The sequence below is a fragment of the Podarcis vaucheri genome (genome assembly GCF_965113315.1).
Source record: "Podarcis vaucheri genome assembly, chromosome: 2".
Lineage (NCBI taxonomy): Eukaryota > Metazoa > Chordata > Lepidosauria > Squamata > Lacertidae > Podarcis > Podarcis vaucheri.
In genome coordinates, this window is record NC_138760.1 from 6893152 (window position 1) to 6919943 (window position 26792).

The 26792-nt window shown below is 46.1% G+C and overlaps 1 protein-coding gene across 2 annotated transcripts in view; it reads left to right on the forward strand.

The window, feature by feature from the left end:
- Positions 1 to 16383, forward strand: part of TAC3 (tachykinin precursor 3) — a 36125-nt gene extending 19742 nt beyond the window's left edge. For both annotated transcript variants that reach the window (XM_082206566.1, XM_082206565.1), the window contains 5 exons: positions 7159 to 7267; positions 9909 to 9938; positions 11322 to 11375; positions 12306 to 12380; positions 15973 to 16383. In XM_082206566.1, the coding sequence (XP_082062692.1) occupies positions 7159 to 7267; positions 9909 to 9938; positions 11322 to 11375; positions 12306 to 12379 (267 nt within the window). In that variant the 3' untranslated portion in view covers position 12380; positions 15973 to 16383. The remainder of the gene's footprint in view (positions 1 to 7158; positions 7268 to 9908; positions 9939 to 11321; positions 11376 to 12305; positions 12381 to 15972) is intronic.
- Positions 16384 to 26792: the final 10409 nt, after the last annotated feature.

Below are 26792 nucleotides of genomic sequence, written 5' to 3' on the forward strand. Positions count from 1 at the left end.
GACCAACTACCCCCGCATAGGCCCTTTGATTGCCAGATCAATTTACTCCCTGGAGCACAGCTTCCTGTAGGCAAGTTGTATGCCATGTCAGACAGGGAAATGCAGGAGTTGCGAGCGTTCATTGACAAGAACCTGAAGAGAGGCTTCATCAGAGAGTCCAAGGCAGCGGGGGGTAGCCCAGTGTTTTTTGTGGATAAAAAAAACACGGACAAGCCGAGACTTGTATGTGATTTTAGGCGGTTAAATGCAGTGACAGAGCCGGCGGCTTTTCCTATGCCCAGGATTGATGATATTTTGACCAGGGTGCGGAAAGGAAAGATTTTTACAAAGCTGGACCTAAGGGGGGCGTACAACCTGATACGTATAAGGAAAGGGGATGAATGGAAGACCACCATGTTCACCCCTTTGGGGGCATTTGAATACCTCGTTATGCCTTTTGGATTACAAACAGGCTCCGCGTGTTTTCAAGCCTTCATGAACCACGTACTGGGGCCTTTGCTCTACAAGAATTGCGTGGCCTTCTTAGATGACGTGTTGGTGTATTCGGAGAATGAGGAGCAACATGTGAGAGACGTCAGAGAAGTGTTGAGCAGGCTGCAAGCCAACAGGCTGTGGGTGAAACTGGAGAAGTGTCAGTTTCATACCAAGGAGGTGGAATTCCTGGGGTACCGCTTGTCAGACAAGGGGTTGGCCATGGACCCCGGCAAGGTTCAAGCGGTGCTGGAATGGAAAACACCCAAAACCAAGAAGGATGTGCAGAGGTTCCTAGGGTTTGGAAACTTTTATCGTAAGTTCATCCGAAACTTCGCCCACCTGACGGCGCCCATCACGGACTGTCTCAGCAGTAAAAAGAAGTTTGTTTGGACGGGGGAGGCGGAGCGAGCGTTTGAGGAACTGAAAAGGGCCTTAGCCTCTGATGAACAACTTCTACATGTGGATTTACAAAAAAAGCTGAGGGTCGAAACAGACGCTTCGGACAGAGCCATAGGGGCGGTGCTTCTTCTGCAGCCGGGGAAGGAGGGGTCAGAGTGGCGACCGTGTGCCTTCTTTTCGCGAAAGCTGAACAAATCTGAGAGGAACTACACGGTGTACGACCGGGAACTTCTTGCGATTCATGAGGCCTTCCGGAGATGGAGGCACCTGCTAATTGGTGCACAACAGAAGGTGCAAGTGTGCACGGACCATAAGAATCTAGAGTATTGGAGAACTGCGCGAGTGCTCAACCAACGGCAGTTGAGATGGGCCCAGGAGTTCTCCAAATTTAACTTTGAGATTTGTTACGTGCCAGGCCCAGAGAACGTTAGGGCGGACGCTCTCTCACGCAAACCTGAATATTTGGAGGGAGAGGGTGCACCCGAAGAGACCCATGTCATTCCCGAGGACCGCTGGGTGTGTGGGGCGGCATTGGTGGGGCAAAGGGAACTGGTAGAGGGAACGGTGCAGGATGAATACGCCCAGGACAAACTCAGGGGTCTCAGGAGGGAGGGAGACAAACCCGGGGGTTTTGAGGAGAGAAACGGGGCGTTGTACTACAAGGGAGCGTTATACATACCTGAAGGGGAATTGAGGGAAAAGGTACTCAAGCAACTGCACGATAGCCCCACAGCAGGGCATTTTGGGCAACACAAAACCATGTGGCTGGTTACCAGGGAATTCTGGTGGCCCAAGGTCAGGGAAGATGTGCGGGAGTATATGAGAGGGTGTGACCAATGCCAACGAGCCAAGGGGGAGAGGCGGGCACCGGCAGGTTTATTAGAACCACTACCCACGCCGGAGAGGCCATGGGAGGCAGTGGCAATAGATTTCATGACTGATCTGCCCAGGTCCAAAGGGAAAACAGCCATCATGGTTGTGGTAGACCTGTTAACCAAGATGGCCCACTTTATAGCCTGCTCACATGCGGTCACAGCGGAAGAAACCGCTAAATTGTTTGTGGAAAATGTGTTTAGGCTGCATGGCGCCCCCTTGAGGGTGGTTTCTGACCGAGGGAAACAATTTACTTCCAGGTTCTGGAGGAAGCTCATGAGCTTATTGCATGTAGAGGTGAATTTCTCAACTGCCCGTCATCCAGAAACCAACGGGCAGGCGGAAAGAGCTAATGGTGTCCTCCAGCAATATTTGAGGTGTTATGTGAATGACAGAGAGAATGATTGGGTGGAGAAGCTGGCGTTGGCAGAATTTGCCTACAACAATGCAGAGAACGTGTCCACGGGGATGAGCCCCTTTTTGGCTAATCACGGGTGTCATCCCCAAGCCTTCCCAGGGGGGGAAGGGGAGAACTGGAGCGTTCCAGCCGCAGAACAGTTCGTTGAAGAAATGGAAGCGATCCATCGCCAGCTCCAACTTAATTTAAACAGGGCGAAGGAGGAATATAAGAGGCAGGCAGACAAAACCAGAAGGGAAGGGGAAAGCATTAGGGTGGGGGACCAGGTGTGGCTGTCCACCCAAGGGTTACCATTCAAAGGAGGTTGTAAGAAGTTAAGACCCAAAAGGCTGGGCCCATTTGAAGTCACGCAGCAGGTCAACCCAGTGGCTTTCAGACTCCGGTTACCGAACCACATGAAGTTGCACCCAGTGTTCCACAGGTCGTTGCTGTCACCGTATAAAGGGGACAGAGAAGGGAGGGTCAATAGGGGACCAGCTATGGAGGAAAAAGAACACAGCTACCATGTAGCGGAGATTCTCGATTCCAGGTGGAAGGGAGATCAAGTAGAGTATTTGGTAATGTGGGAAGGGGAGCCGGAGTCGGAAAACACCTGGGTCAGGGCAGAGGATGTAGATGACGAGGTTTTGATAGAAACTTTTCATCAGAGATTCCCTCGTAAACCCCAGCCAGTGGCGAGGTTCCGGAGGGAATACTTCGCCACCACCGACGAAGAAGAAGAGTTGGAGGGGTTCTCTGATTCCGAGGTGGAGGAGGATTCAGCGAGTCGGAACGAAGACCGATGGAGGGAAATGTTCGAGACGTCTGAAGATGAAGAGGATTCTTTTCGGGGTTTCAGCTCCTCACCGCCCAGAGGAGAGAGTAGGGGCGGGGAAGAAGGGGGCCCTGGAGGGGAGGTGGATGTCAGGGAACTGACATCAGAGGAAAGGGAGTTGGTAGGGCTCCCAGAGACTGGGAGAGAGTCAGCAGCCAAAGCAGGGACCAGTAGAGGGAGCGAGGGGTCTCTGGAGGAGGATCTCAGCAATGCTGAGAGAGACGCAGCAGCCCAGGCAGGAAACAGCAGGGGAGAGAAAGGGGTGAGAGACACGTCCAGCGAAAATAGCGGGGAGGTGTCAGAAGCAACTGCAGGGAGACCCATGCTTCGCCGGAAGCTGCCACGTCGTGAGTCCAGGAGACGCGTTTCCGTTAAGGAGCTTCTTTGCTGGAAGCGCTTCCGCAGGCAGCCACTGTCAGACTCTACTAGTGACTAGAGCAGACATGTCTGAGGAGCTCTGTCACACACAGAGGTTTGTGGGGCCGCACAAACTCTGAAGGGGCACAATTTTAAGCACAAGCAGCTAATCATCCCCTGACACCACCCTACGCCCTAATGTTTGCCAGTTGTCACAATAAGCAAAATGTGGAAGTTTATATGATGTTTATTCACAATGGGGGTGGGTGGGGGAGGCAGAGCCCACTTTTACCCTCTATGACAAAATGGATAGATCTGGCACTGGAGGAACCTCACTATCAATCACAGAAACTCATAGGGAGCACCTCCTCACGCCCCGGAAGGCTCATATCCCATTGTATCATATTTCCTGTATCACTATGTACATACTACGTAGCATTCATATGAGGTTCTTCTAGGTGTTCATAAGCTTTCCTGCTTGGGAGGGGGACACACCTGAATGGTAGCTACACAGGTGTCCTCCTCCTCAATTGCTCAGTGATGCGGTCAGCAATATAGAAATCGTTTTGAAGAGATCCATTGTGGAATTGTATCTTCCCCACTTCTTAGCCCTTGTTTCCTTGTGAGATGTGTTGCCTTGCCAGTCTTGCTGCTGGGATCTCAACGCTTCTCTTCCCACTGCGACTCACTCTCTGAAGCAGGAAATTTCTCTTCGCAGTGAAAGCAGCTCAGCGCATGGATTTTCTCAGATTGAGGCAGGTCATCAGGGTCCTGCCTACTGTACAAGTAATGTACAAGTAATGGCAGCAGTGTATCAGAAGGGGGATTTTGTAGCAATCTGGCTTTAATGGGAGCACACGTTCTTTTCCAGGAGTTGATTTCATGGATCGACAGGAATCTGACAACAATTATTTCTTTTGCCCATTGCTCCACACTGAATGCTGAAGAATAAAATACTGGTTGTAATTTCTGTTATGCTTCTTCAGATAGAAGTTTTATCTGAATTGTTGTAGGACAGAAGGGGTATGGGCCTCTTTAAATCACTCAGCCTTTTAGATGCCCATACTCAACAGCTCAACTGAGGAATGCAGAAGTAGTAAAGAGAGAGACGGAGAGAGAGAGAGAGAGAGAGAGAGAAAGAAAGAAAGAAAGAAAGAAAGAAAGAAAGAAAGAAAGAAAGACACCGCTATAGAACTCAAAACTTTAGAGTAGGTGTCAGCAACTGGAAGCCCATGGGACAAGTCCAATTTGCCTAGAAACAGAAACAGGGTGGAGAGATGAATGGAGACAGTTGTATCTGTGCCAGCAAAGCTTTCTGACTATCCATTTTAGAGGGTGAAAGTTCCGGTACAATGCCTCCCTCCTCACCCTCACCCTATCCTGGAATCTGAAAAAATGAGACTCAAAAGTCTTCATATTGATTTGCATTCAGTAGTATTCAAAAATCTCCAGTGAGAATTTAGAGAATTCCATGTAAAGCAACTGCAAAATCCCACATAGCTGCATTAATAATTTGAGAAGTGATTGGGAGGTGTGCATGTCAAACTTTGCAACATATCTATTTAGAATTTATGTTCTGAATCCTTACCCCCTTTCCCAGGGAATGGGGAGGAATTGCTCTTCCAGCACTAAACATCCTATTGTTTCACACATGTCTTGCTACATATGGGTACTGATTAGCATGCTGTTCCCACTGGTTTGGGGAATCATAGAATCATAGAGTTGGAATAGACCACAAGGGCCATCGAGTCCAACCCCCTGCCAAGCAGGAAACACCATCAGAGCACTCCTGACATATGGTTGTCAAGCCTCTGCTTAAAGACCTCCGAAGTAGGAGACTCCACCACACTCCTTGGCAGCAAATTCCACTGTCAAACAGCTCTTACTGTCAGGAAGTTCTTCCTAATGTTTAGGTGGAATCTTCTTTCTTGTAGTTTGGATCCATTGCTCCGTGTCCGCTTCTCTGGAGCAGCAGAAAACAACCTTTCTCCCTCCTCTATGTGACATCCTTTTATATATTTGAACATGGCTATCATATCACCCCTTAACCTCCTCTTCTCCAGGCTGAACATGCCCAGCTCCCTTAGCCGTTCCTCATAAGGCATCGTTTCCAGGCCTTTGACCATTTTGGTTGCCCTCCTCTGGACACGTTCCAGTTTGTCAGTGTCCTTCTTGAACTGTGGTGTCCAGAACTGGACACAGTACTCCAGGTGAGGTCTGACCAGAGCAGAATACAGTGGCACTATTACTTCCCTTGATCTAGATGCTATACTCCTATTGATGCAGCCCAGAATTGCATTGGCTTTTTTAGCTGCCGCGTCACACTGTTGGCTCATGTCAAGTTTGTGGTCAACCAAGACTCCTAGATCCTTTTCACATGTACTGCTCTCAAGCCAGGTGTCACCCATCTTGTACTTGTGCCTCTCATTTTTTTTGCCCAAGTGCAATACTTTACATTTCTCCCTGTTAAAGTTCATCTTGTTTGTTTTGGCCCAGTTCTCTAATCTGTCAAGGTCGTTTTGAAGTGTGATCCTGTCCTCTGGGGTGTTAGCCACCCCTCCCAGTTTGGTGTCATCTGCAAATTTGATCAGGATGCCCTTGAGTCCATCATCCAAGTCGTTGATAAAGATGTTGAATAAGACTGGGCCCAAGACAGAACTCTGTGGCACCCCACCAGTCACTCTTCTCCAGGATGAAGAGGAACCATTGATGAGCACCCTTTGGGTTCGGTCAGTCAGCCAGTTACAAATCCACTGAGTGGTAGCATAGTCAAGTCTGCATTTTACCAGCTTCTTTACAAGAATATCATGGGGCACCTTGTCAAATGCCTTGCTGAAATCAAGGTAGGCTACATCCACTGCATTCCCTTCATCTACCAGGCTTGTAATTCTGTCAAAAAATGAGATCAGGTTAGTCTGACATGACTTATTTTTCAGAAATCCATGCTGACTATTGGTGATCACAGCATTCCTTTCTAGGTGCTCACAGACTGTTTGCTTAATGATCTGCTCCAGAATCTTCCCTGGTATTGATGTCAGACTGACTGGGTGATAATTATTTGGGTCCTCTCTTTTCCCCTTTTTGAAAATAGGGACAACATTTGCCCTCCTCCAGTCTGCTGGGACTCAAAGATGACTGCCAGTGGTTCTGAGATCACATCTGCCAGTTCTTTTAATACTCTTGGATGCAGTTCATCTGGCCCTGGAGACTTGAATACATCTGTTCCCTTACCCATCTCCAAGATAGCCTTCCACCACAGCCTTATGTATTAGGCAGTCTCATATTTTGCCCTGGATAGAGTCTAGGAGTTCCCCATTTCACCTTGTTCAAGTAGCTTGCAAGTTGCACATTTACCTGGCATTAAGCTCCAATGAACAAATTGCTAATTTCTTCCAGGTTAATAATGTGCATAGAAACCAGGCTGCAAGAAAGATTGACAGATGAGGTTTTTATAGCAAGCACTGTTAGGCAAATCTTCCTGACAGATTCACTGCTGCTCAGCAGGCTGAATAAAGTTTGGCCTTGTCTTCTCTTCTGGGCTTCTGGGGACTCTGCAGTAAGGAAGCACCCTCTGGACTATGATGGTTGTGACCAGAGGGAACAGCAGGAATGGGCATGTCAAAGCACAGAGGCAGCACTTGATGTGCCAGGGAGGAAAGGAGAAGGAAGCTTGCTCTCAAACCTGCAATTTTTTCCTCTCCAGGGAAACCAAGGTGACAGTGGGAATTATTTGTTTGGGGAAGATTTTAGCCGATTCTGCTATACATTGCCACATGAGCTTTGGTACTTCTTTCTCAGTTGTCTTCTCCTTTCTTTCCAACAGAAGAGCTCAGACTTCTATAAGACTCCTCCATCTTTGCTTCGGCGATTGTATGATGGCCAAGGGATTTCCTATGAGGCACTACTCAGACTGTCAGGCAAAGAGGAAGGCAGTAAGTCCTGTTCCCCGCACCTTCCAAATAGTTACGGCAGTTTCCCATGAAACAGAAGAGTAAATTTGGCATTTAGGCAACTCAAGTCACCTTGGTTACTTGAAAAGCCTTTTTTGTAAGCTGCTTTGAGGCTTTTTCTTACAATCAAGAGGTATATAAATTTTATGAAATAAAAATAAAGTATGAAATAACAAACCGAAAATGGGACATTTTTATGTTTTTCGTTCGAAGTACGTTCTATGAAGTCTACTTTACAATAGCAGCAAGCATTCCAGCAGAGAGCCAGACAAGCTATGCATGGAATAGAATAGATTTGGGGGTTGCCTTCACATATATGAACCATCCTCAGATTTCTGTTGTAATTATTACAATCCAAGGAGCTCAAGATTTTTCACCTTCCCACTACTTCAAAATGCTAATGATTTTTTTAAAATCTTCACAAGGACTCTGTGTAGTAGGTTAGTCTGAGAGACAGTGACTGCCCCAAGGTCATCTAATGTGATTGCGTGGCGAGTTCCCGCCCCCCACCAAGATAAATAAACACACGAGACACCATAATTAAGGTTAATTGGGCGAATTAGGCCACAACTTTATTGAATTCAGGAATGAGAGGCATTGGCTTAGGCATTGGTCCTAACGACTATCCGGCTCCAGCCCATTTGCTGGAGACACGGTGAAGGGTTAACACTGATCGGGGGAGTCTCCCGCCGAGGCACGTCGACTAGGAGCTCCCCCGGGTCACCGCTCTGGGGCGTGCCTTTGGCCCACACCTCCATAGGCTTCGGACAGGGCCACGCCCCCCGGAGTCCTTTAACGGACCACCCTTCGTTCACTGGGGGGAGGTGGTGGTGTTCCTCCCCCCCCGCACATCCTCTTAACCCCTTCTTACCAATGCCTACCGCCAATGCCGAAGAATTGTGACGAGTTGCTACGAGGTAGGCGAAAAACCAAAAGGCTGGAAATTGCCAATTGGGAAAAATTCCTACCATGCCCCTTGCAGCGACAGGCCGAAGCCCATAGCAAAGTCAGACCTACCTAAAGCCCAACTAAAGGGAGGGAGGGTGGGGAAACGTGGGGCTAGCCGGAGAAGAGAGGGCAAGCCCCCTCCGCTCCGGCCCTAAATAGGGCAAGCCACGCTCCCTCCAGCCAGCCGATTGGCTGGCTGGGAAGCGTGGCCAGACGGGATTTCCCTGCTCTCGCGGGAGCTGAGACCAGCCCCTGCTCATGTGGGGAAGGGCGTGATGCCCGCAACTCCACCTCCTGGGGCAGGCCCGGAAGTGGCTTTGCATGGCGAGTTCCCGCCCCCCACCAAGATAAATAAACACACGAGACACCATAATTAAGGTTAAATGGGCGAATTAGGCCACAACTTTATTGAATTCAGGAATGAGAGGCATTGGCTTAGGCATTGGTCCTAACGACTATCCGGCTCCAGCCCATTTGCTGGAGACACGGTGAAGGGTTAACAATGATCGGGGGAGTCTCCTTTAACGGACCACCCTTCGTTCACTGGGGGGAGGTGATGGCGTTCCTCCCCCCCGCACATCCTCTTAACCCCTTCTTACCAATGCCTACCGCCACCGAGCAGTCGCTCGCCACCAATACTCTCATGCCTGAATCCATTTCCCTATCCCCTTGCAATATCCATCAGCCAAACATCGTTACCAGCATCTGAAAGATGCACGCCATCATACCGGTAGAGGGCCTCTAGGTTGAAACGAATGCCCGGGTGGCGAGCCCCCTCCGCTCTGGCCCTAAATAGGGCAAGCCACGCCCCCTCCAGCCAGCCGATTGGCTGGCCGGGAGGCGTGGCCGGACGGGATTCCCCTGCTCTCGCGGGGGCTGAGACCAGCCCCCGCTCACGTGGGGAAGGGCGTGATGCCCGCAACCCCACCTCCTGGGGCAGGCCCGGGAGTGGCTTTAACAGCTGAGTGGGGAAATGAGCTCTGCTCTCCCTCCCAGGTCCTAGTCCAACATTTGGATGAAGGGGAGGTTTGCAGCGGCAGCCAGAAATGTAAATCTAAATGCAGGACAAGCCACACCTACAACAAAATGAACATCGTGTGTGAGAGTTTAATCACCCTTGGATTTGGGATGGGAAAATTTCTAGAGAGAATTGGGAATATTTCTATCAACGCAAAAGGCAAGCTGTATTTCCTGGCAGGAATAACACCATAAGATATCAAAAGATGTAGTCAACACCTGAAAGTGTCATTCAGCGACAAAATTATTTCAGAATATTCTTGATGACACCATTGGTCATCAGCAGTTAAATAGGCTATGCACTGGAATCCTAATAAAAACATGAACACACAAAGAAAAAAAACATGAAATAAAGACTTAAGAGAGGTGTAGAACACCACTGCTACTGCTTGTGCATTAGCATAATCTCTAAAGGCACCCAGTTCATCAAGGGCCTTGATAAGTAAGCCCCCTGCTGACTATTAGAAAGCACACTGCTCCCTGGAAAGTAAGTTAAGTCCATAGATCTTCACCCAAAGTATTTAAGATCTTAATGTTAAATTAAAAACTCACTACTTTAGTCCCAGCAGGCATCTCTTCCACCTTACAAACCAATCATGGCCTGGAGTTGTGTATTGTGCCTTGGTAGCCCAGAACCCCTGTTCTTTCTTTTTTTCAGATCCTCAGGCACTTGCCTCTTCCCAGAAACGTAAGTCAGCTCTTATTTTGCTTGCTTTGCACACCAAGAGGTCCCTGGGCTATGGCTTGATCCCTAATGATTGCTTGAAGTGGCTGTTGAAGGGTGAGGCTAAGGGCTCAACCAGACTTGCGCTTGCCCTGTCACTTCCCCCGGGAAAACCCGATCTTTACCGCTGAATCGGAGCAAACACCTGGTTTTCTCCAAATTGACGTTTGCTCCAATTTAACACTAAAGAGTGGATTTTCTGGGGGGGAACAACGGGGGAAAGGCTTGGACCTGTGGGTAGAAAGCACAGGATGAGATGAAAAACGCTCATACTCCTGCTTTCTAGGCACAGAACAAGTGGAAGTTTGGACAAGCCCTAAGGTTGCTTACAGCCATCTAGTAAATTTATGGTGGAGGAAACATTTTCATGAGAGAGTCACAGTCTAATAAGGTTTTTAAACCATGCATAAAAAGCAGAAGAAGCTGAAATGGGGCTCTTTGCATCATCTCCAGCCACCCATATCTTTCACTCTGGGGGGTTTCTGTCCTCTCTCTTCCCCTCTGGTACTTGGCATTTATAGCATGACCAGTCCAGGCCAATGGCTTCACTGAGGCCAGGATTCCCAATGGCACTGCAGTAAGAGTGATGGAAGTAGTTCCTAGGATGACTGGCATAAGAATTAGGTAGAAGTGTGTGCAGGTGAGACTGGAGACAGCATGTAAGAATGATAGAATGAGACAGGAAGAAAAAAAGAGGGCAATTTTCTGCTTGTGATAAAAAGTGATGAGAGAGTGAAAAGAAGACTTCTGACTGTTGATTAAGACTGCAATCCTATACACCCTTACCCTATACACACTTACCCAGGAGTAAGTCCCATTTTACCCGAATAGATAGGTAAAGGATTGTTCTGTAATGCTGCAGTCCTAAACCTGGTTAGTGAGGAGTAACCTCCAATTAACTCTTTGGGCTTACTTCTGAGTAAACATGCAAAGGATTACAATTGAAAGCAATGCCCCACAGGGGGGAAAGAATCTGTTATCTTTGCCACTGTCAGTTCCAGATGATGATGATGATTATATTATTACTATTATAATTATTATTATTATTATTCCCTGCCCATCTGAGTGTGCTGCCACAGAATAGGCAATGGTGGTCGGTATGACAAAGAAAAGATGGCTGGAATCTCTTAAGAATCACTTATTTGTGACCATTGTGCTTGTGACCATTGGAGTCATCCCTGATGATCAGAATGCAAGTATCTAATCAGAGTCTACAAGAAAGGCACCCAAACACCACCATAGCAGATTTAGAAGCCATTCATTACAATAGTCCTGTTATTTCTTTTCTAAAATCTGAAATCCAGCTGATACTTTGACCTGTTGTAACCCTCTTGTTTTTCTCTGTAGGAGACATGCATGATTTCTTTGTTGGACTCATGGGGAAAAGGACCACAGAGCCTGGTAGGTGTGTAAGCCAAGAGATTTCACACTCAAACACACTCCTTGAAAATCTTGATAGGTTTCAACAGATTTCTTGGTAGATTTCTTAGTTGGAAAGTACAGTAAGGGTTCTTTCTTTCAACTTTCTAATTCTTAGGCAGGGCTGTGTGTTTGATGCAGTTCTGTGGAAACGAAGGAGGAAAAACCCAAAACACGGCATTAGTTTTAGAATGCAGTTTCATGGGAATCCGAGTTTTCATTTTAAAAAACAATTACCTGGTGGGTTTGGTGGTTAAGGGTCAATATCCAGGGCTTAATCTTTTCAGATTGCATTAAACTAGATCATACAGCAGTGGAGAAGGTGGAACTACAGTGGAATTAGCAGCTACAGCTAAAAGGAAAGCAAAGAACAAGGGTAAGGGAGGAGGAAGGAGAAACTGTCATATTTGTAGTGGGTGATTTCTATTTCTTGTTTGGTCTGCTCTACCCCTGGACAAATGGAACTGCAGAAACAGAATCTGGCTGTAGCTTGTTTCTTCCCTTGCTTCTTCCCACCTTCCATAGTTGGTCCTCAGGATAAGCACACTCGTTCCTTCAGCTTTCCTCATAGAACCTTCCATCTTGATGACCACCATTTGACGTGTAACAGCAGGAGTGAGATGTGTCCCATCGCTAATGCATGTCTGAATCAATATACTCTCAGAAGAAACTCCATGTGCCCATAGTGGTTATTTATGACTGCCTGAAATGGAAATATTATTCACTCATAACTCAAGAGTTGACTGAAGAAATAAATTCTGCCATGTTAACTGATTGTAAAGGTTGGGGAACCGGGCAAGGAATCCTTTGATGCCATTGCCTTTGATTTAGAGGGAAGATGTGGTACCCACCAAAGGGACTGAACAGAAATGCCTCTGGGAAAAACTAACTTGCTTCTTTCTCTAATTTCAGATAATCCCACAGACGCCAATAAGGGAACACTCACTGGTTTTGGCGACCTAAAGTATTCATTGAATGCAGAATGAGGTAAGGAAGAAGGGACCCAGAACTTGACTATAAGGGAGAGGGATTATTTGAAATACTGCTCCGCACACATGCACACACACACATATTCACCAACACATGCACAAATGCAAACACAAGTGCACTCACACCTGCTCATACATTTTTCTTTTGTGGTTAAGTTGAAGTGTAGATTTCTGCCCCTCATCATAGAAGAACAATACGTTGATCTCCAGGCATTTCCAGTGCAAGTCAGAGGCACATTGCAGATACCACAAATCTGGCACCAGTGCCATCTATTCAGTACAACAGGAGCAGGGGGAAAGGATATTTAAAGAGAACTGTTCGTACAAGGAATAAAGCTACTTTGATAGGTTGCTGTATGTAGACCTAGAGACAAGTCCAACTTTGATGGGTTCACAAGATTGCAATTTACAAGTGGGAAAGTTACACTAGAATTGGTTAGCACAGTCACTTTTCTGGAAGAAAGCAATGGACAAGAAGTGGTCATGAAATTATTTTCAGAAATATTATGACGTGGTATGGATAGTAAGAGAGAGTAAACTCATAGCTTCCCCCCCCCCCTTGTGTCTTTAAAATGAGTTTACCCTCTTCTCTTAACTGTATCATTTCATTCATAAAATGGGTGGAATTGATCAAGGGGTGGCTTTCAGGAGTCAATCTTTCCAACTTGGTTAAGAAAATAAAAGAGAAAGTTACATGTCCTTAAGGTAAAGGTAAAGTGACCCCTGGCCGTTAAGTCCTTATTGCAGCATAAAACTACCTTCCTTCTTCTGTTACATGAGGACTATGTTATATGCCAAAGCTGCTTTTTGCAGCCATCTGGGAAAACATTAACCATCTACATCAGGCTGTTAACAGCCAACTGCAACTCCTTTTGATGCCATTTCTCCAATTAGCATAGTGAATGGGTATGTGACCTCCTTTTTTGTTAACTCTTCAGTTCCAATAATTTGGTGAATGACAGTAGTTATTCCATGATTATGAATTTGTGATGTAATTTCAGTGCTGTTGCTGATAAGCCAATGACACTTAGACTGTAGAACAATGCTTTCCCTCAGAGCCACTAACTTCCAAATGTAATTGCTATGCACTTTCAGGATACAGAAAAATCAAGCATTTTGGGAACTTCACACACATGAATCAACACTATGCCCACTGCTTTCTACTACAGTGGTACCTCTGGTTACATACGCTTCAGGTTACATACACTTCAGGTTACAGACTCTGCTAACCCAGAAATATTACCTCGGGTTAAGAACTTTGCTTCAGGATGAGAACAGAAATTGTGCTCTGGCATTGCGGCGGCAGCAGGAGGCCCCATTAGCTAAAGTGGTGCTTCAGGTTAAGAACAGTTTCAGGTTAAGAACGGACCTCCGGAATGAATTAAGTACTTAACCCGAGGTACCACTGTAGTTGGCTCCTGTACTTCTGTGTGTGTCTACAAGAATTCTATATATTTAACTGAACACTGTTAGCATGTGGGTGTATGTTGTTGGTATAATGTTTGTGTATACAATACCTAAGTGATGCTGCATGTGTGAAATGGCTATATCATTGGCTTCACACTTCAGACCTTGTTCCCGCATCACTTCAAACACAATTGAAACAGAGTTAATGCAGTGGAGTCAGTTCACAAATTCAAATTCAGTTATGAGTCACTTGGTAATAAGACAGTGACTCAGCGGCACATAATTTGTCAAAACACTTTCTAGTCTGAAATGCAGCTAAAAATTTTAAAATTGTATTTTAATAACCTGTGTCTTGCTTTTCTCTGTCTAAGGTTGAACCCAACGTAGGTAAAAGCCAAAATAATCAAATAAGACAATAAACCACAGTATTCAGCAACTACTAAAATCCATAAAATATGCAAATTTCATTGCCATTCAGAACTAGGAACAAGCATTGATGTATCTAATGATGCAACAGGTGGTAGCCTTTTTCCATGTTCCATCCTGCCAACATTGCAGATGGCAGTGAAAGAAACAAAGGTCAATTCCAGATTGTTGCTCTTTTGTGGGTGGGATTCAATACCATACCCACACAAATTCATGTTCTACAAAGTGGATTTCTTGTGCCAGAAACCTGATTCTGAGGAAATTAGGCCTTTTGAAGTAAGGAAGGGCATGTGAAAATGCACTGGAATGTGTGGAATAACAATTACTTGATGTCACATTGTATGCAAATAATAATAATAATAATAATAATAATAATAATAATAATAATCAGTAATGAGATTACCTGGAAGTGACTGTGGAGCAGATCCATGAAGCAGCAGGAATCTCTCTATAAATATGTAAAAAATGGTTGCTATATTTTAAAGGATTTTTAAAATAATATAGAATAGGCAATAACCAAGTTTATTTTAATATTTCAGATCCAAGATTAGTAAAGAAAATAGTTTGCTCCCCCCTTCCCCCTCTGTCTTTAATATTACATAATTAGTACTGAACTCAGATGCAATCGTCTTTTATGCATTTTTTTTTTTACAGAAACTTGTACAAAAAAAATTAAATGCCCCTCTAGCTCAGATTGAAATCTGAATTTTTAAATTACCCACCTAAAAGTCTTGGCTACTATTTTGGATACAATCATTGAACCAATGCTTTGATAGTTGTCATTGATAATAACGTTTCCACACTGGGTGTGCAAATTTGGCTTGCCAAGCTGATCTCACAGTTGCACATACTTAAGGGATAAACAAAAGCTGAACAAGGCAGTAGCATGGGCCCGTAGGATACCGATCAGGTGTGCACATTATGTTCCAAAAGCAGCCATCCCCACTGGAAAACTGATACAAAACTGCTTTATTTTGAGCAAGTGCCATTGAAATTCTTTCTCCAGTAGAGAAACTGAAGTAATAGTTTTGGTTTAACAAACAAAACATTGGAAATGTGTTGTTCTGAGCGAAACACAAAAGCTCGCTGTGGGATAAACCACAGAGCCTAGGACTTGCCAATCAGAGGGTCGGAGGTTTGAATCCCTGCGACGGGGTGAGCTCCCGTTGCTCGGTCCCAGATCCTGCCAACCTAGCAGTTCGAAAGCACGTCAAAGTGCAAGTAGATAAGTAGGTACTGCTCTGGCGGGAAGGTAAACGGCGTTTCCGTGCACTGCTCTGGTTCGCCAGAAGCAGCTTAGTCATGCTGGCCACATGACCCGGAAGCTGTATGCCACAAAAGCGAGATGAGCACCACAACCCCAGAGTCGGCCACAACTGGACCTAACCGTCAGGGGTCCCTTTCCCTTTTACTTTCTTGTACTCTAAACATTTCTTGCTTGGGTCCAAAGGACCACAAAGCCTTTCCATGAAACTGAGAGAGCTTTAACACCAGCCACTCCCACCCATGTTACGTGACAGCTACTTTTGAAACTGATGGACATTTCCCAAGCAGTTGGTAGTATGGAATGGAGATCAGCTGTTGAAATGGGAGAGTAAAAGAAATCACCTGTGCAACCCCTAATTTAAGCAGCTATTTGGATTCCAGCCTGCCCATTTTCTTCCATGCCCAGACCTGATTCCAAGACAGGGAACTGTGCTGAATGTTGGAACCAATTTAACTTCAGCCTTCTCTGCCCCCCTTGATCTCTCATACAGGTATCCATGTAGGAGTGTGGACAATCACAATGTCTGCAGGACCTCAAGAAACCAACACAAAGCTGATTTCATCCACCAAAGCCCAGCACACTCTCAACCAAACCAGAACCCTTCGATGTACTATGGAGACCTCATATTGTCCTGTGCTTCCTTGTTGCCATGTTCTTTTCCTTGATTCTGCCCTTTATTCCAGCCTTTTCCTCACTGTAACTCTCTAGTGTTCACTGTTTGGAAATTTTGAAAGTAGCCCTTCCCCATGGTGCTTTGTCCCTCTGTGTACATATTTACCTGATCTGCAGAAAACTCCTATGCCACAAGCAAAATCACCCTCACTGCCCACCCTTTTGTGGCACAGATTAAGAACACCTCAAAATCTTCTACAATTACAGGGTTTTTACTTATGACCTGCCACTGTGTGTCTCTCGTTCTTTGTTTGATATTTAATAAAATTGTGGAGGGGATTCTGCTGTCACAAAATGAACCAACACAGTTTAAAATTGTGTAACTTACTGGCCTACAGCGCAAGTTGTTGATGAGAGCCTGGGCATAGTTCAGTCATAAAAAGCTATGATCTGTGCACATAAAGTCCCAGGCTCAATCCCCAGTATCTCTGATTGAAAACTATCTCGGGTGCGAATGGCTGGGAAACGCTTCTGCCTGAAGCACTGAAACACTCAGAGAATATTATAGAATCCTGGTTAGCAGGATAGAGCGTTCCTTGGTCTCACAGTGTCAGCTAAAATTCTGCCTCTTCAGCTGCTTCTTCATGTATTTACATTCCCCAACTGTAAGTTCCCCAGCCTCCTCAGCACCAAAGTCTCTTGACTACCCCTTTCTGCCAATAACACAGCACCTCCGTTCTCCAATTAATTATTTTTTCAAATGAGATGGACCTGGCCTCAGACCTGCTTGGAAGTTGAGCCAGATAGGTGGACTTGCTAAAATGCAGCCTCACTGAAATTTAATTCACTAGAACTGGGCTCCGAAGTTCGAGTTAATCTCTTCCTGTTCCTGGGTCTGGGTAGAGGTTTTTTCTTTTCCAAGGACGGAGAACCTGGTAGGACTCCAGCTCCCACCTGCCCCAGCCAGTTTAGTCAGGGCCGATGGGTGTTGTGATCCAGCAGTGGAGTGGTGCAGGTTCCTCATGCCTTCTTCAGCCATGCATAATATCAGAATCCAAAAGCCTTGATGGAGCAAACTAATATTCTATTCTGGTCCTGCATTCGGTTTCCAGCAGTGGTGAGCCACATCAGCCTTCAAAATTTACCACGGAATTCATTTTAAATTACTCTACACATTTCTTTTCTGCTGTCCGTGGAGGAAATTGTCCTGTGCTAAACACCCGTGGTCAGAATTGTTACCATACTGAGCTAGATGAACTCAGCATAAGGTGGCTTCATGCATTTGCATTGTAACAGACAGCACAAAAGAGTGATTGAAAGCAACCGTTGCAGATTTACCATAATTGCAAAACAGCCCTTGTGTTCAACATTTTACCACTGTTCATTTTACATAAAATTAACACACACGGCAAAGTATGCATATTTAGTAGCCTACAGTATCTTATTTTGCTGTGTGATTCTATCACAATTAATAGTGTGTTCTTTTTGTTCCTCCCATTTATTTTGTTTGGCATTTTATGTAAGGTAATTCAATTAAGTATGATTCACTAATTACTATTTTATTACTGTTATTTCTTTAATGCATATCAGTATCTCATAATATGCTGTTTTTTATTTGCCTGCCTGGGCTGTGAGGTACATCACGCTACTAGATGTATCTTTTAACTTAATTATTTCTGGAGGAGCCATGTAGGCAGTCTGTATTCAGTCTGCTCCCACCACTGCTTTGGGAAGCAGTGTACGTATGACGTTAGCTACAATCCATATCTATTCTGTATTTATCCTGTCACTTCTTATGAAAGTGATGCATTTTGATGCAGTTTCCCCCAACCTAGCTTCAATCCAAATTGAGAAAAACCTTGCTATGTGCATTCACTAATCTTATCTGCTTTGGTGTGTCTTGTTCTCTTGGCACAAGGAAACAGATCTGTAGTAAGGATTAAAGAGTAAGCTGAGGTGAGCAAGCTGTCAAAACATGGAATCTGTGGAAAGGGTTCCCCATATTATATTTGATTCCACAGTACAGAAACCTCTAAAATGTATCCCTCAAATTGGGCAGGCAGCTCCTTGGCACCTGCCTCCCTATACAACAAATTCAGCAAGCACAGGACATTAAAATCTTAATTTTTTCACTTGGCTCTAGAGTCCACCCATTAGAGGTCTACATTCTCAGTGATAAGCCTACAGATGGGATGAGAACCTTGTGTTTGTGAAGTAGTAGTACTGAATGTACTATAGTCCACTCTAGGATATATTTCCACAGAACTGTTTCTTCTCACTTCAATTTTCCATTTCCATCCCATTTTAAAAAAATATATTTAAATTAAACACTTGTAAGTGAAAATGGTTCCAAGTTTCTTTCCCCCTCAACTTTTTGCATTTCCAGTGCAACTCTTCACATCGGTATTTATGCTGAAACCAACTGGCAAGGAAAATAGAAAAATCTTGTGGCTTTGAAATAAGTCAAGACGAATGATAAAATAATCATGGATATCAAAGAACACACTGCTTATTTACAGAGTTGTTTCTCTCGTGCATCAGTTCCCACAGAAAATTCTGCATTTGTCTGCCCTGCTGTAGCACAAAAGCCATTCACTTCAGAAAAATTGACTTCAGAAAGAATAAATAATCCTATTTTGTATTAGCAACAAGGGTAATTTAACAGGGGGAGGGATGCCTATCTGCTGTCTCCGCTATCTGAAAAGGTACATTACATCTTAAAATCCAAGAGACCTCCCTGGGAGTGATAAAAAAGGGGGGGGCACCAAAAAACAGTATTTACACAAAACTTCATAGGAAGAAGAATTTACACAGGCTGCTGCTCCCACACTAGGAAAATAAGGTTCTCTGGATACTGAAGGGAGACTGCCATCTTGTGTGCTTAACTTTATATTGCAGCTTTGTAATAACCAGAGCAAATTGTTTGGTTACATAAGAGGGCACCAGTCAAATTAAGCGACTAGCTGCTTCAGTGCAGTATAATGATCAAAGCACCTTCGGGAAGCGCTTATCATGCTACCTAAAATGAGGACTTTTACTCATCCAAGCAATTTCTGAAGGAGACAAAAGTGCTCATTATGCTAAGAATTTTTAAAGTTCCCTGTTGTCAGGATTGGATGGTGGGTTGAGAGGTATTTACGGCATTTATATCCCACCCTTTTCTCCAAAGAACTCAAGGTATCATATATGGTTCTCCCCCTCATTTAATCCCCCCAACAACCCTGTGAGGTAGATTAGTATGAGAGGCAGTGAGTGGCCCAGTGAGCTTCATAGCTGAGTGGAGATTTGAACTGTTGTAAACAAAAAATGCCCTTTTCCCTTATGGGGTATCCAAGAGCCCATATAGAGTCCTTACATAGGTTCCCTATTGGTAGGAGAGAATAACAGAGGCCAACCAGAGAATATTGAGAAGCAAAGCAGCTAGTAGGCTTGATCTTTATTGAACTGTTGCAACAGGGTGCTCCCCTCACCCAAAGGAGAGAGGAGGAACCCAGAACAATGGCACGCAAGACCTTATAAAGACTTTTGAAATTGCCACCCTGTAGATCAGGACCACCCCCAGAAACATCATACATACATCACAGAAGGGGTGTAACCTAAGACCACCCCCCCCGATACATCATACCTACATCACAGAAAAGGTGGTCTAAAACAGAAAATTAGAATATTGTTTTTCTCCTGTCGTTGTTTACCTCCTGTCTGGCAGGTTACTTGATTGGATTTCCTGGGTAGCCTGGCCAGTCTTTTGTAGTGATAAATACTTAGTTCCTGGGCCAGGTCACAGGCTCACACCCTATTCAAACACAGACATACCCTTACGGCAGGATTTGTGAGGAAAGAGACAACGGGAGGTTTCCCACTTTGACCTTGCAGAGAAAACATTGGCTCAGTTTAGGAATCAAAATGGTTCCAGGTTGGTCTTCCTGTGCTGATCTATGTATGTGCTTGGTTGGTACACTTATGAACATTACCATATGTCTAAGACCATAAAATTCCTATCACAGAACTCTGGTCTCCCAGGTCTAGTGCGACACTAACCACTACACCACACTGGATTTTCCAAGACAAGTTTCTCATGCACTGGATACTTTCCTACTTTATCAGAATCGGGAAATTTTTCTGTTGAATCTATAGGACTATCCCACTGAGGCTGCAAACTATGCCTATTTATGTAGAAAAAATATCCTTGAACTCAATGGGACTTGTTTCAGGATAGACAGACATGCATTAGGTTGAGGGGCAAAGCAGCAGTCTTCAGTTTTAACAGACTTGTCTTGAAGTCCAGTCCAAGTTTGGAATACACTGTTTCTTTCCATGTTTGCATAGCTTTGTTTGGATGGCATGCGTAGTATGTTTGAAGTACTTTCAAAATAAATCAGCAGCAGCAGCAACAATAAATGCACAACATTTCAGCAACATTCTTTGTTGCTGCTGCTAACAATAGCAAACATACATTCTAGCCAATGTGAGTTTTGAATCTGAATCATATCTATGGAAGCCAAAAGAGCATGTGCCACAGCTGGAAACGGAAGTTCTAGTTTCATAATTCACACTGTGTGGTGCAGTCTTTCCTTTCTATGTGGAAACACCTCTGCCCCTCAATTCACACGATTAATAATAATAAGAATAAATTTTATTTATATCCCGCCCTCCCCAGCCGAAGCCGGGCTCAGGGCGGCTAACAACAATAAAACAGTATAAAAGTATAGCATAAACAACACTCTAAAATCATTCATTATAAAATTAATTAATTCAGGCCACTGGCAACCACTGGGCCAGAGCTCCGCAAAGATTGCCGAGGGAGGGAGGGAGTCAGGCTGTGCCCTGGCCAAAGGCCTGGTGGAACAGCTCTGTCTTGCAGGCCCTGCAGAAAGATGTCAGGTCCCGCAGGGCCCTGGACTCTTGTGACAGAGTGTTCCACCAGACTGGAGCCGCAGCTGAAAAAGCCCTGGCTCTAGTTGAGGCCAGCCTAACTTCTCTGTGGCCTGGGACCTTCAAGATGTTTTTATTTGAAGACCGTAAGTTTCTCTGTGGGGCATACCAGGAGAGGCGGTCCCGTAGGTACGAGGGTCCTAGGCCATATAGGGCTTTAAAGGTTAAAACCAGCACCTTAAGCCTGATCCTATACTCCACCGGGAGCCAGTGCAGCTGGTGTAGCACCGGGTGAATGTGATCTCGCAGCGAAGACCTCGTAAGGAGTCTCGCTGCAGCATTCTGCACCCGCTGGAGTTTCTGGGTCAGTCTCAAGGGCAGCCCCACGTAGAGCGAGTTACAATAATCCAGTCTGGAGGTGACCGTCGCATGGATCACAGTGGCTAGGTCAGGGCGAGAGAGGTAAGGAGCCAACTGCTTAGCTTGGCGGAGATGGAAAAATGCCGCCTTTGTTATAGCTGCAATCTGCGCCTCCATGGAAAGGGAGGTGTCGAAGATTACACCCAAACTCTTAACGGACAGTGCTGGCACTAATTGCGCCCCCGCAAGAGATGGGAGTTGCCCCCCCAATCCCATGTCGCCCTGTCCTAGCCACAGGACCTCTGTCTTCGAAGGATTTAGCTTCAACCGGCTCCCACGTAACCATCCAGCCACAGCTTCCAAACATCTGGTCAGTGTGTCTGGGGCCGAGTCAGGATGGCCATCCATCAACAGATAAGAGTTGGGTATCATCGGCATACTGATGGCAACCCAGCCCAAAACTCCGAACAAGCTGGGCGAGGGAGCGCATAAAGATGTTGAAAAGCATCGGGCATTGCATTGCAGGTTCACACTGAATTTCTCCTTAACAGTGAAGCATACCTGGCAACTGTGCTTATCCAGTTTGCAGAATAGTGCTTGCTGCATATGGAAAATGTATCTTATAGCTCAGGGTTGGCCAACTCCCAAGAGACTGCAATCTACTCACAGAGTTAAGGACTGGCAGTGATCTACCCCCTTTTGAGGGGTTCAAAGTTGTTGAGCTTTTCTTAGGAAGGAAAACCGTTGGGGGGGGTTAGGTTGTTAATGGAAAAATCTGAGGGCTCCCTTGGACAAAAAAACCAAGGACACCAGCCAGGAATACCAGAGCAAAACAGCAGCCAGTAGGCTTGGTCTTGATTGAAGACTGTCGCGACAGGACTCCCACCTGCCACAAGGTGGAACAAGATGGAAGCCCCAAACAAAAGAGCCCCCAAACTTTTATTAGCTGCTAATCCCCATGTTACACCCCCCCAAACTACATCACTCATACATAATGAAAGGGGAGGTCTGGTGGCATTAATCTGAGCATCCTGGACTCTGCCCCATGGTTCTCCTTGCCCTCCACCAAACACCCATCAAGTGTAACAAAAAAGATATTTCCATTTCCCTGTTTCCCAACCAAGTTAATCGCACCCTTTTGTCTTCATCTGGGTTTGTTATTTCTGGCATGGCTACCTCTCTGGCACTCAGGTATCAGGATGCCAGGGATTATCACTCAGGCAGAGGGGCTGCTGAGCAGCTGAGCTCACAGGTTTTCCCAGTGAGCCAGTACATAGATACATTTATCAGTGAATTCTTACATTTGGTATTGTGCAGCAAAGGCCCTTTGAATAGGTAGGAAGAAACTGTGATGAAGTGTTTTGTGGGGACAAATCACAAAAGTCACAAAAGCGATTGTGCTGATTTTGGTAGTGGGCTGCATGTGCATGATATCTGCTGGAAGGGCAACCCCCCCCAACCTATACATAAATTCCTAGAACAAGGTCAAAGCTGTTGAGCTTTTTTTAGGTAGGTGAAAAGCCCCATTTTTTAGGGCTGCAAGGGGCAAAAATGTTGAGCTTTCTTTAGGGGAGCCAAACTTGTCGAGCTTCTTTGGTGCCAGTCATCTACCACCAATCATCTAACACAGACGTACACCAATCTACCAGTAGATCACGGTCTACGTCACGGACGAGCCTGTTATAGCTTTACAAGTGTTATTCAGTACTGTAGGGCACTTCCACTGGCAAGCACATTTTCCACTGTGCAGACACATGGCAGAGGTGAGTTGCAGCCAGTCCCGCTCCCTTGGTGCACTTTTCACCTCCCAGAGGTCACCCACTATGTGTGCATGCTGATCTCCAACACCGTGCTTGTGTCTCTCACCTTCATATAGCAAGCCAGGCCTTTGCACCTCAAACATAGACCCTTTATACCCCTATTATGCATGCACTTGTGCCATGGCCACTTTTAATTCATTTTCTGCCTCAAGGCAGTGCAGCTAGGGACCTCAGGCCATCTGTTTTCCAGGCACTGACAATGCCTGGACCTGGTTAGCTGCATCACATTCCTTTAGATCAGGCAAGAGAAATTGTGGCCCTCCACATATTGGACTCAATCTCCCACCAGCCCCACCAATGTGGACAGTGCCAGGGATGTTGGGAGTTGGTAGCCCAACATCTGGAGAGCTACAAGTTCCACAGTCCTGCTTAGACCAAAGTCCTGGGCATTAGGCAGTGTGCTGGGATCTGTCTTAGGCAGTAGTTACTTAACTACCATTTTAAATTTTTGCCACCATAGAAACTGGCGGCACCACATGGACTTTTCTTTTTAATGCCACACACACACAATTTGGACCATCCTTGATTTGTCATGTGTCTGCACACACACACACTCTCCACACACACAAACATGTTCTGCATGGTCTACACCTACATAAATGTAAGGTGAGAAGCAGCACATAACATCCAAGGAATGAGCTGTTTGCGTGCTTCATCCAAAATGCGCAAGTTTATGAAATACATCACTTTTTCCCAGGTGGGCAGAATGGGACAGAATCTGCAGGTGTGCATTTTGGCAAAGAAGGATTTCAAACACCCCTTTCCTATTGGGCTGGACACTAGACCTTCTCCATTTCTTCACCACTAATGGAGAGCATTGTCCTCTACTGCACAGCTAACTACTCCCTTGTTCCCCAGGCTTAATCTGACAACCAACCAAACACCTTTCAATCTTCAACAACCACATTACGCCATCTTGAGCTCCAGGAAAGCGGCAACTTGCAAGGCAGGATATACATGTAAAAAGAAAAGAGGAAGAAGAAAAGTTTTTAAACATCCAGCAACAGGGGTTCAATTATCTGTGCTAGGGCTTCGGCAGCACAGCTCCCGTTCCCATGCCAGGGCTCAAGCTGGAACCCAATTTTTTATTTATATTTTTTAAATTTCCACCCTCATCTGAAGAAACTAGGGTGATTCACAACAGAAAAACACAAAATGAGAATACATTAACTAATTACTGGTTGGCATCCATCAGTCGTGGGAGACAATGGGCCTTTGGGGGGGGGTGAAGTCAAACTGTTGGAAGGTTGCAGTGCCTTCTGTGGCTGTAGTGTTCAATACAGGAGTGACATGTTTTGTTGCAGCTGGGGCAGGTGAAGGTGTCTGGTTGTGCTGCTGTAGATGCACCATGACGTTTCTTCTCTCTGTGCTCCTCCCAGTGGCTGTTCCTCCTCTGGTCACTGTTAGGGATGCACGACCTGACTGTCTTCAGACACTGTGGTCATCTGCAAGGGATTCTCACACAGCAGGGCTGGTATTGCTAGTCTCACATTTGCAGACATCTTTGTAACGCAGAAACGGGCCTGTAGAGCATATCCTTGGGGAGCCTGCCATCTTCTGTCCTGTGGACACAACAGAGCCAGTGTAGACACAAGTGTGAACATGCTTGCGTGGGGACGCCAATATAGCTCCTTGCCAAGGGCACAAGGAAGCCTAGCTACTCCTCTGAACAGCCAACTCCTAGGGGCTGAGGTCCCCCCACTCCCAAATATAATATTGTCCCCCCCCCAGTTGATGGGCATTTCCATTCCAATGGTGTGTGCGTGCTTGTGACCGATTGTGAAGGGTGGGGCCTATCTGGGCTCCCCCAAAATTTCATTCATGTTGGAACCCGACCTCTGAATAAAACAAAACCAAAGCAAATCAGTAATCAAAGCAAATCAGTAACCCTCTCCAGGGCTGGATGTAGGTTTGATGAGGCCCTAAACTACTGAAGGGAATGGGGCCCTTTATATGTCCAGCTGTCCTTTGTCAACAACAAGTTGTCGCTGTTTTTTGTGTTGAATATATACTAGTAGGTCTCTAAAGCCATTTGCACATAACAAAATATGTATTTTATCAAAGTAATTGTTGAACTATACTATATACCAGGGGTCAGCAACCCGCGGCTCTGGAGCCGCATGTGGCTCTTTTACACCTTTGCCGCGGCTCCGGGGCGGATACTAGCGAGGGGAGGAGGCGCATTGTGCGCCCCGACACTCCCCACTGTGGCGGGCGCTGTACTGGCTGTGATGTCGCATGGGGGCGGTGCGTGCGTTAGTCACGCACCGTCCCGACGTCACCTTCCCGCCCGCTGTCAGATCGGAGGGCAGCGGCGTGCATGATTTAAATGTCGCAATGGTTTTGCGGCTCCCAGTTTTTTTCCCCTTCGGAAATGGGTCCAAGTGGCTCTTTTTGTCTTAAAGGTTGCAGACCCCTGCTATATACTATACTATACTATATATACTATAAGAAGTATATTAATAGTGTTAACGGAAAAATCTGAGGGCTCCCTTGGACAAAAAGTAAAGACACCAACCAGGATAACTTGGAGCAAAACAGCAGCCTGTAGGCTTGGCCTTTATTGAACTGTTGCAACAGGGTATTCCCTTCCCTTGCAGGAGAGAGGAAAGACCCAGAACAATGGGCTGCAAGACCTTATAAAAACTTTTGAAATTCCCCTCCTCTAGGTCAAGCCCACCCCCAGAAACATCATGCATACATTACAGAAAGGAGGGGTTGACATCATGCATACATTACAGAAAGGAGGGGTTGAGGGAGGAGTTGTGGTGGTAACCTGAGTGTCCTGTCACCTGGCTGGTTCCCCCTTTCCCCCTGCCCATGAGTCACTTCCAGGAGACAAAGGAGAGTTTGCAGTTTCCTGCCCCCAGAGGGAAGATCTGATCATTGTCCTTTGTTTCAGTCTGTGCTGAATCCACTACCATATACAAGTTCTTTGTCATTATGATTGTCTTCTGTCTGGGGTTATCAGGGCTCCTGTGGATGTGCTGGTATGCTGAAGAGATTATGGCTGACCAGAAACCAAGCCACCCTCCTTTGATAGTAAAATAAAAATGGAACAGTGCAAATCCGATGTATGGTTGATTTTCTATGAATTTATAACAGAAATGTGGCGTATGTAGTGTGTGTGAAGTTTGTGCAAACAGAATGATTGGGGTGGGGGGTTCCTGCTACAATAGTGATGGGGGGGCGAAAGAGTGGGGCCCTACGCTACAGCTTGTTTAGCTTATATGTAAATTCGGCACTGACCCTCTCCCACAAACCATATAATGTTAATCAACCCAAGAAGCTGGGGTACAGGCAAAAGTGCCCCTGAGCGGGCGCAGAGTGCGTCCCCCTCCCCCCACATCAGGAAGGGGAATGCCGCCCTTTAAGAGGCTGGGTCACGGGCCTGATTTTGGTTTTACCTCCCCCCCCCCCCCGCCCCGCCATTCCCGCCTCCCGCGCCGCCTCAGCCCCCCGCGACCCCTCCGCTCGCTCCTCAGCCGGGCGGATCCCCTCTCCCCGCCGCCGCCCGCCTCATCTCCCCGCGCTTATCCCCTGCCGCCGGGGCTGCTGCAGTGCCCCCTCCGGGGCTGGGGGCGGCGCTGGGCCCGGCCGTCTCGGGGCCGGATGGAGCCTCTTGGCCGGGTCCGGAGCAGCGCCT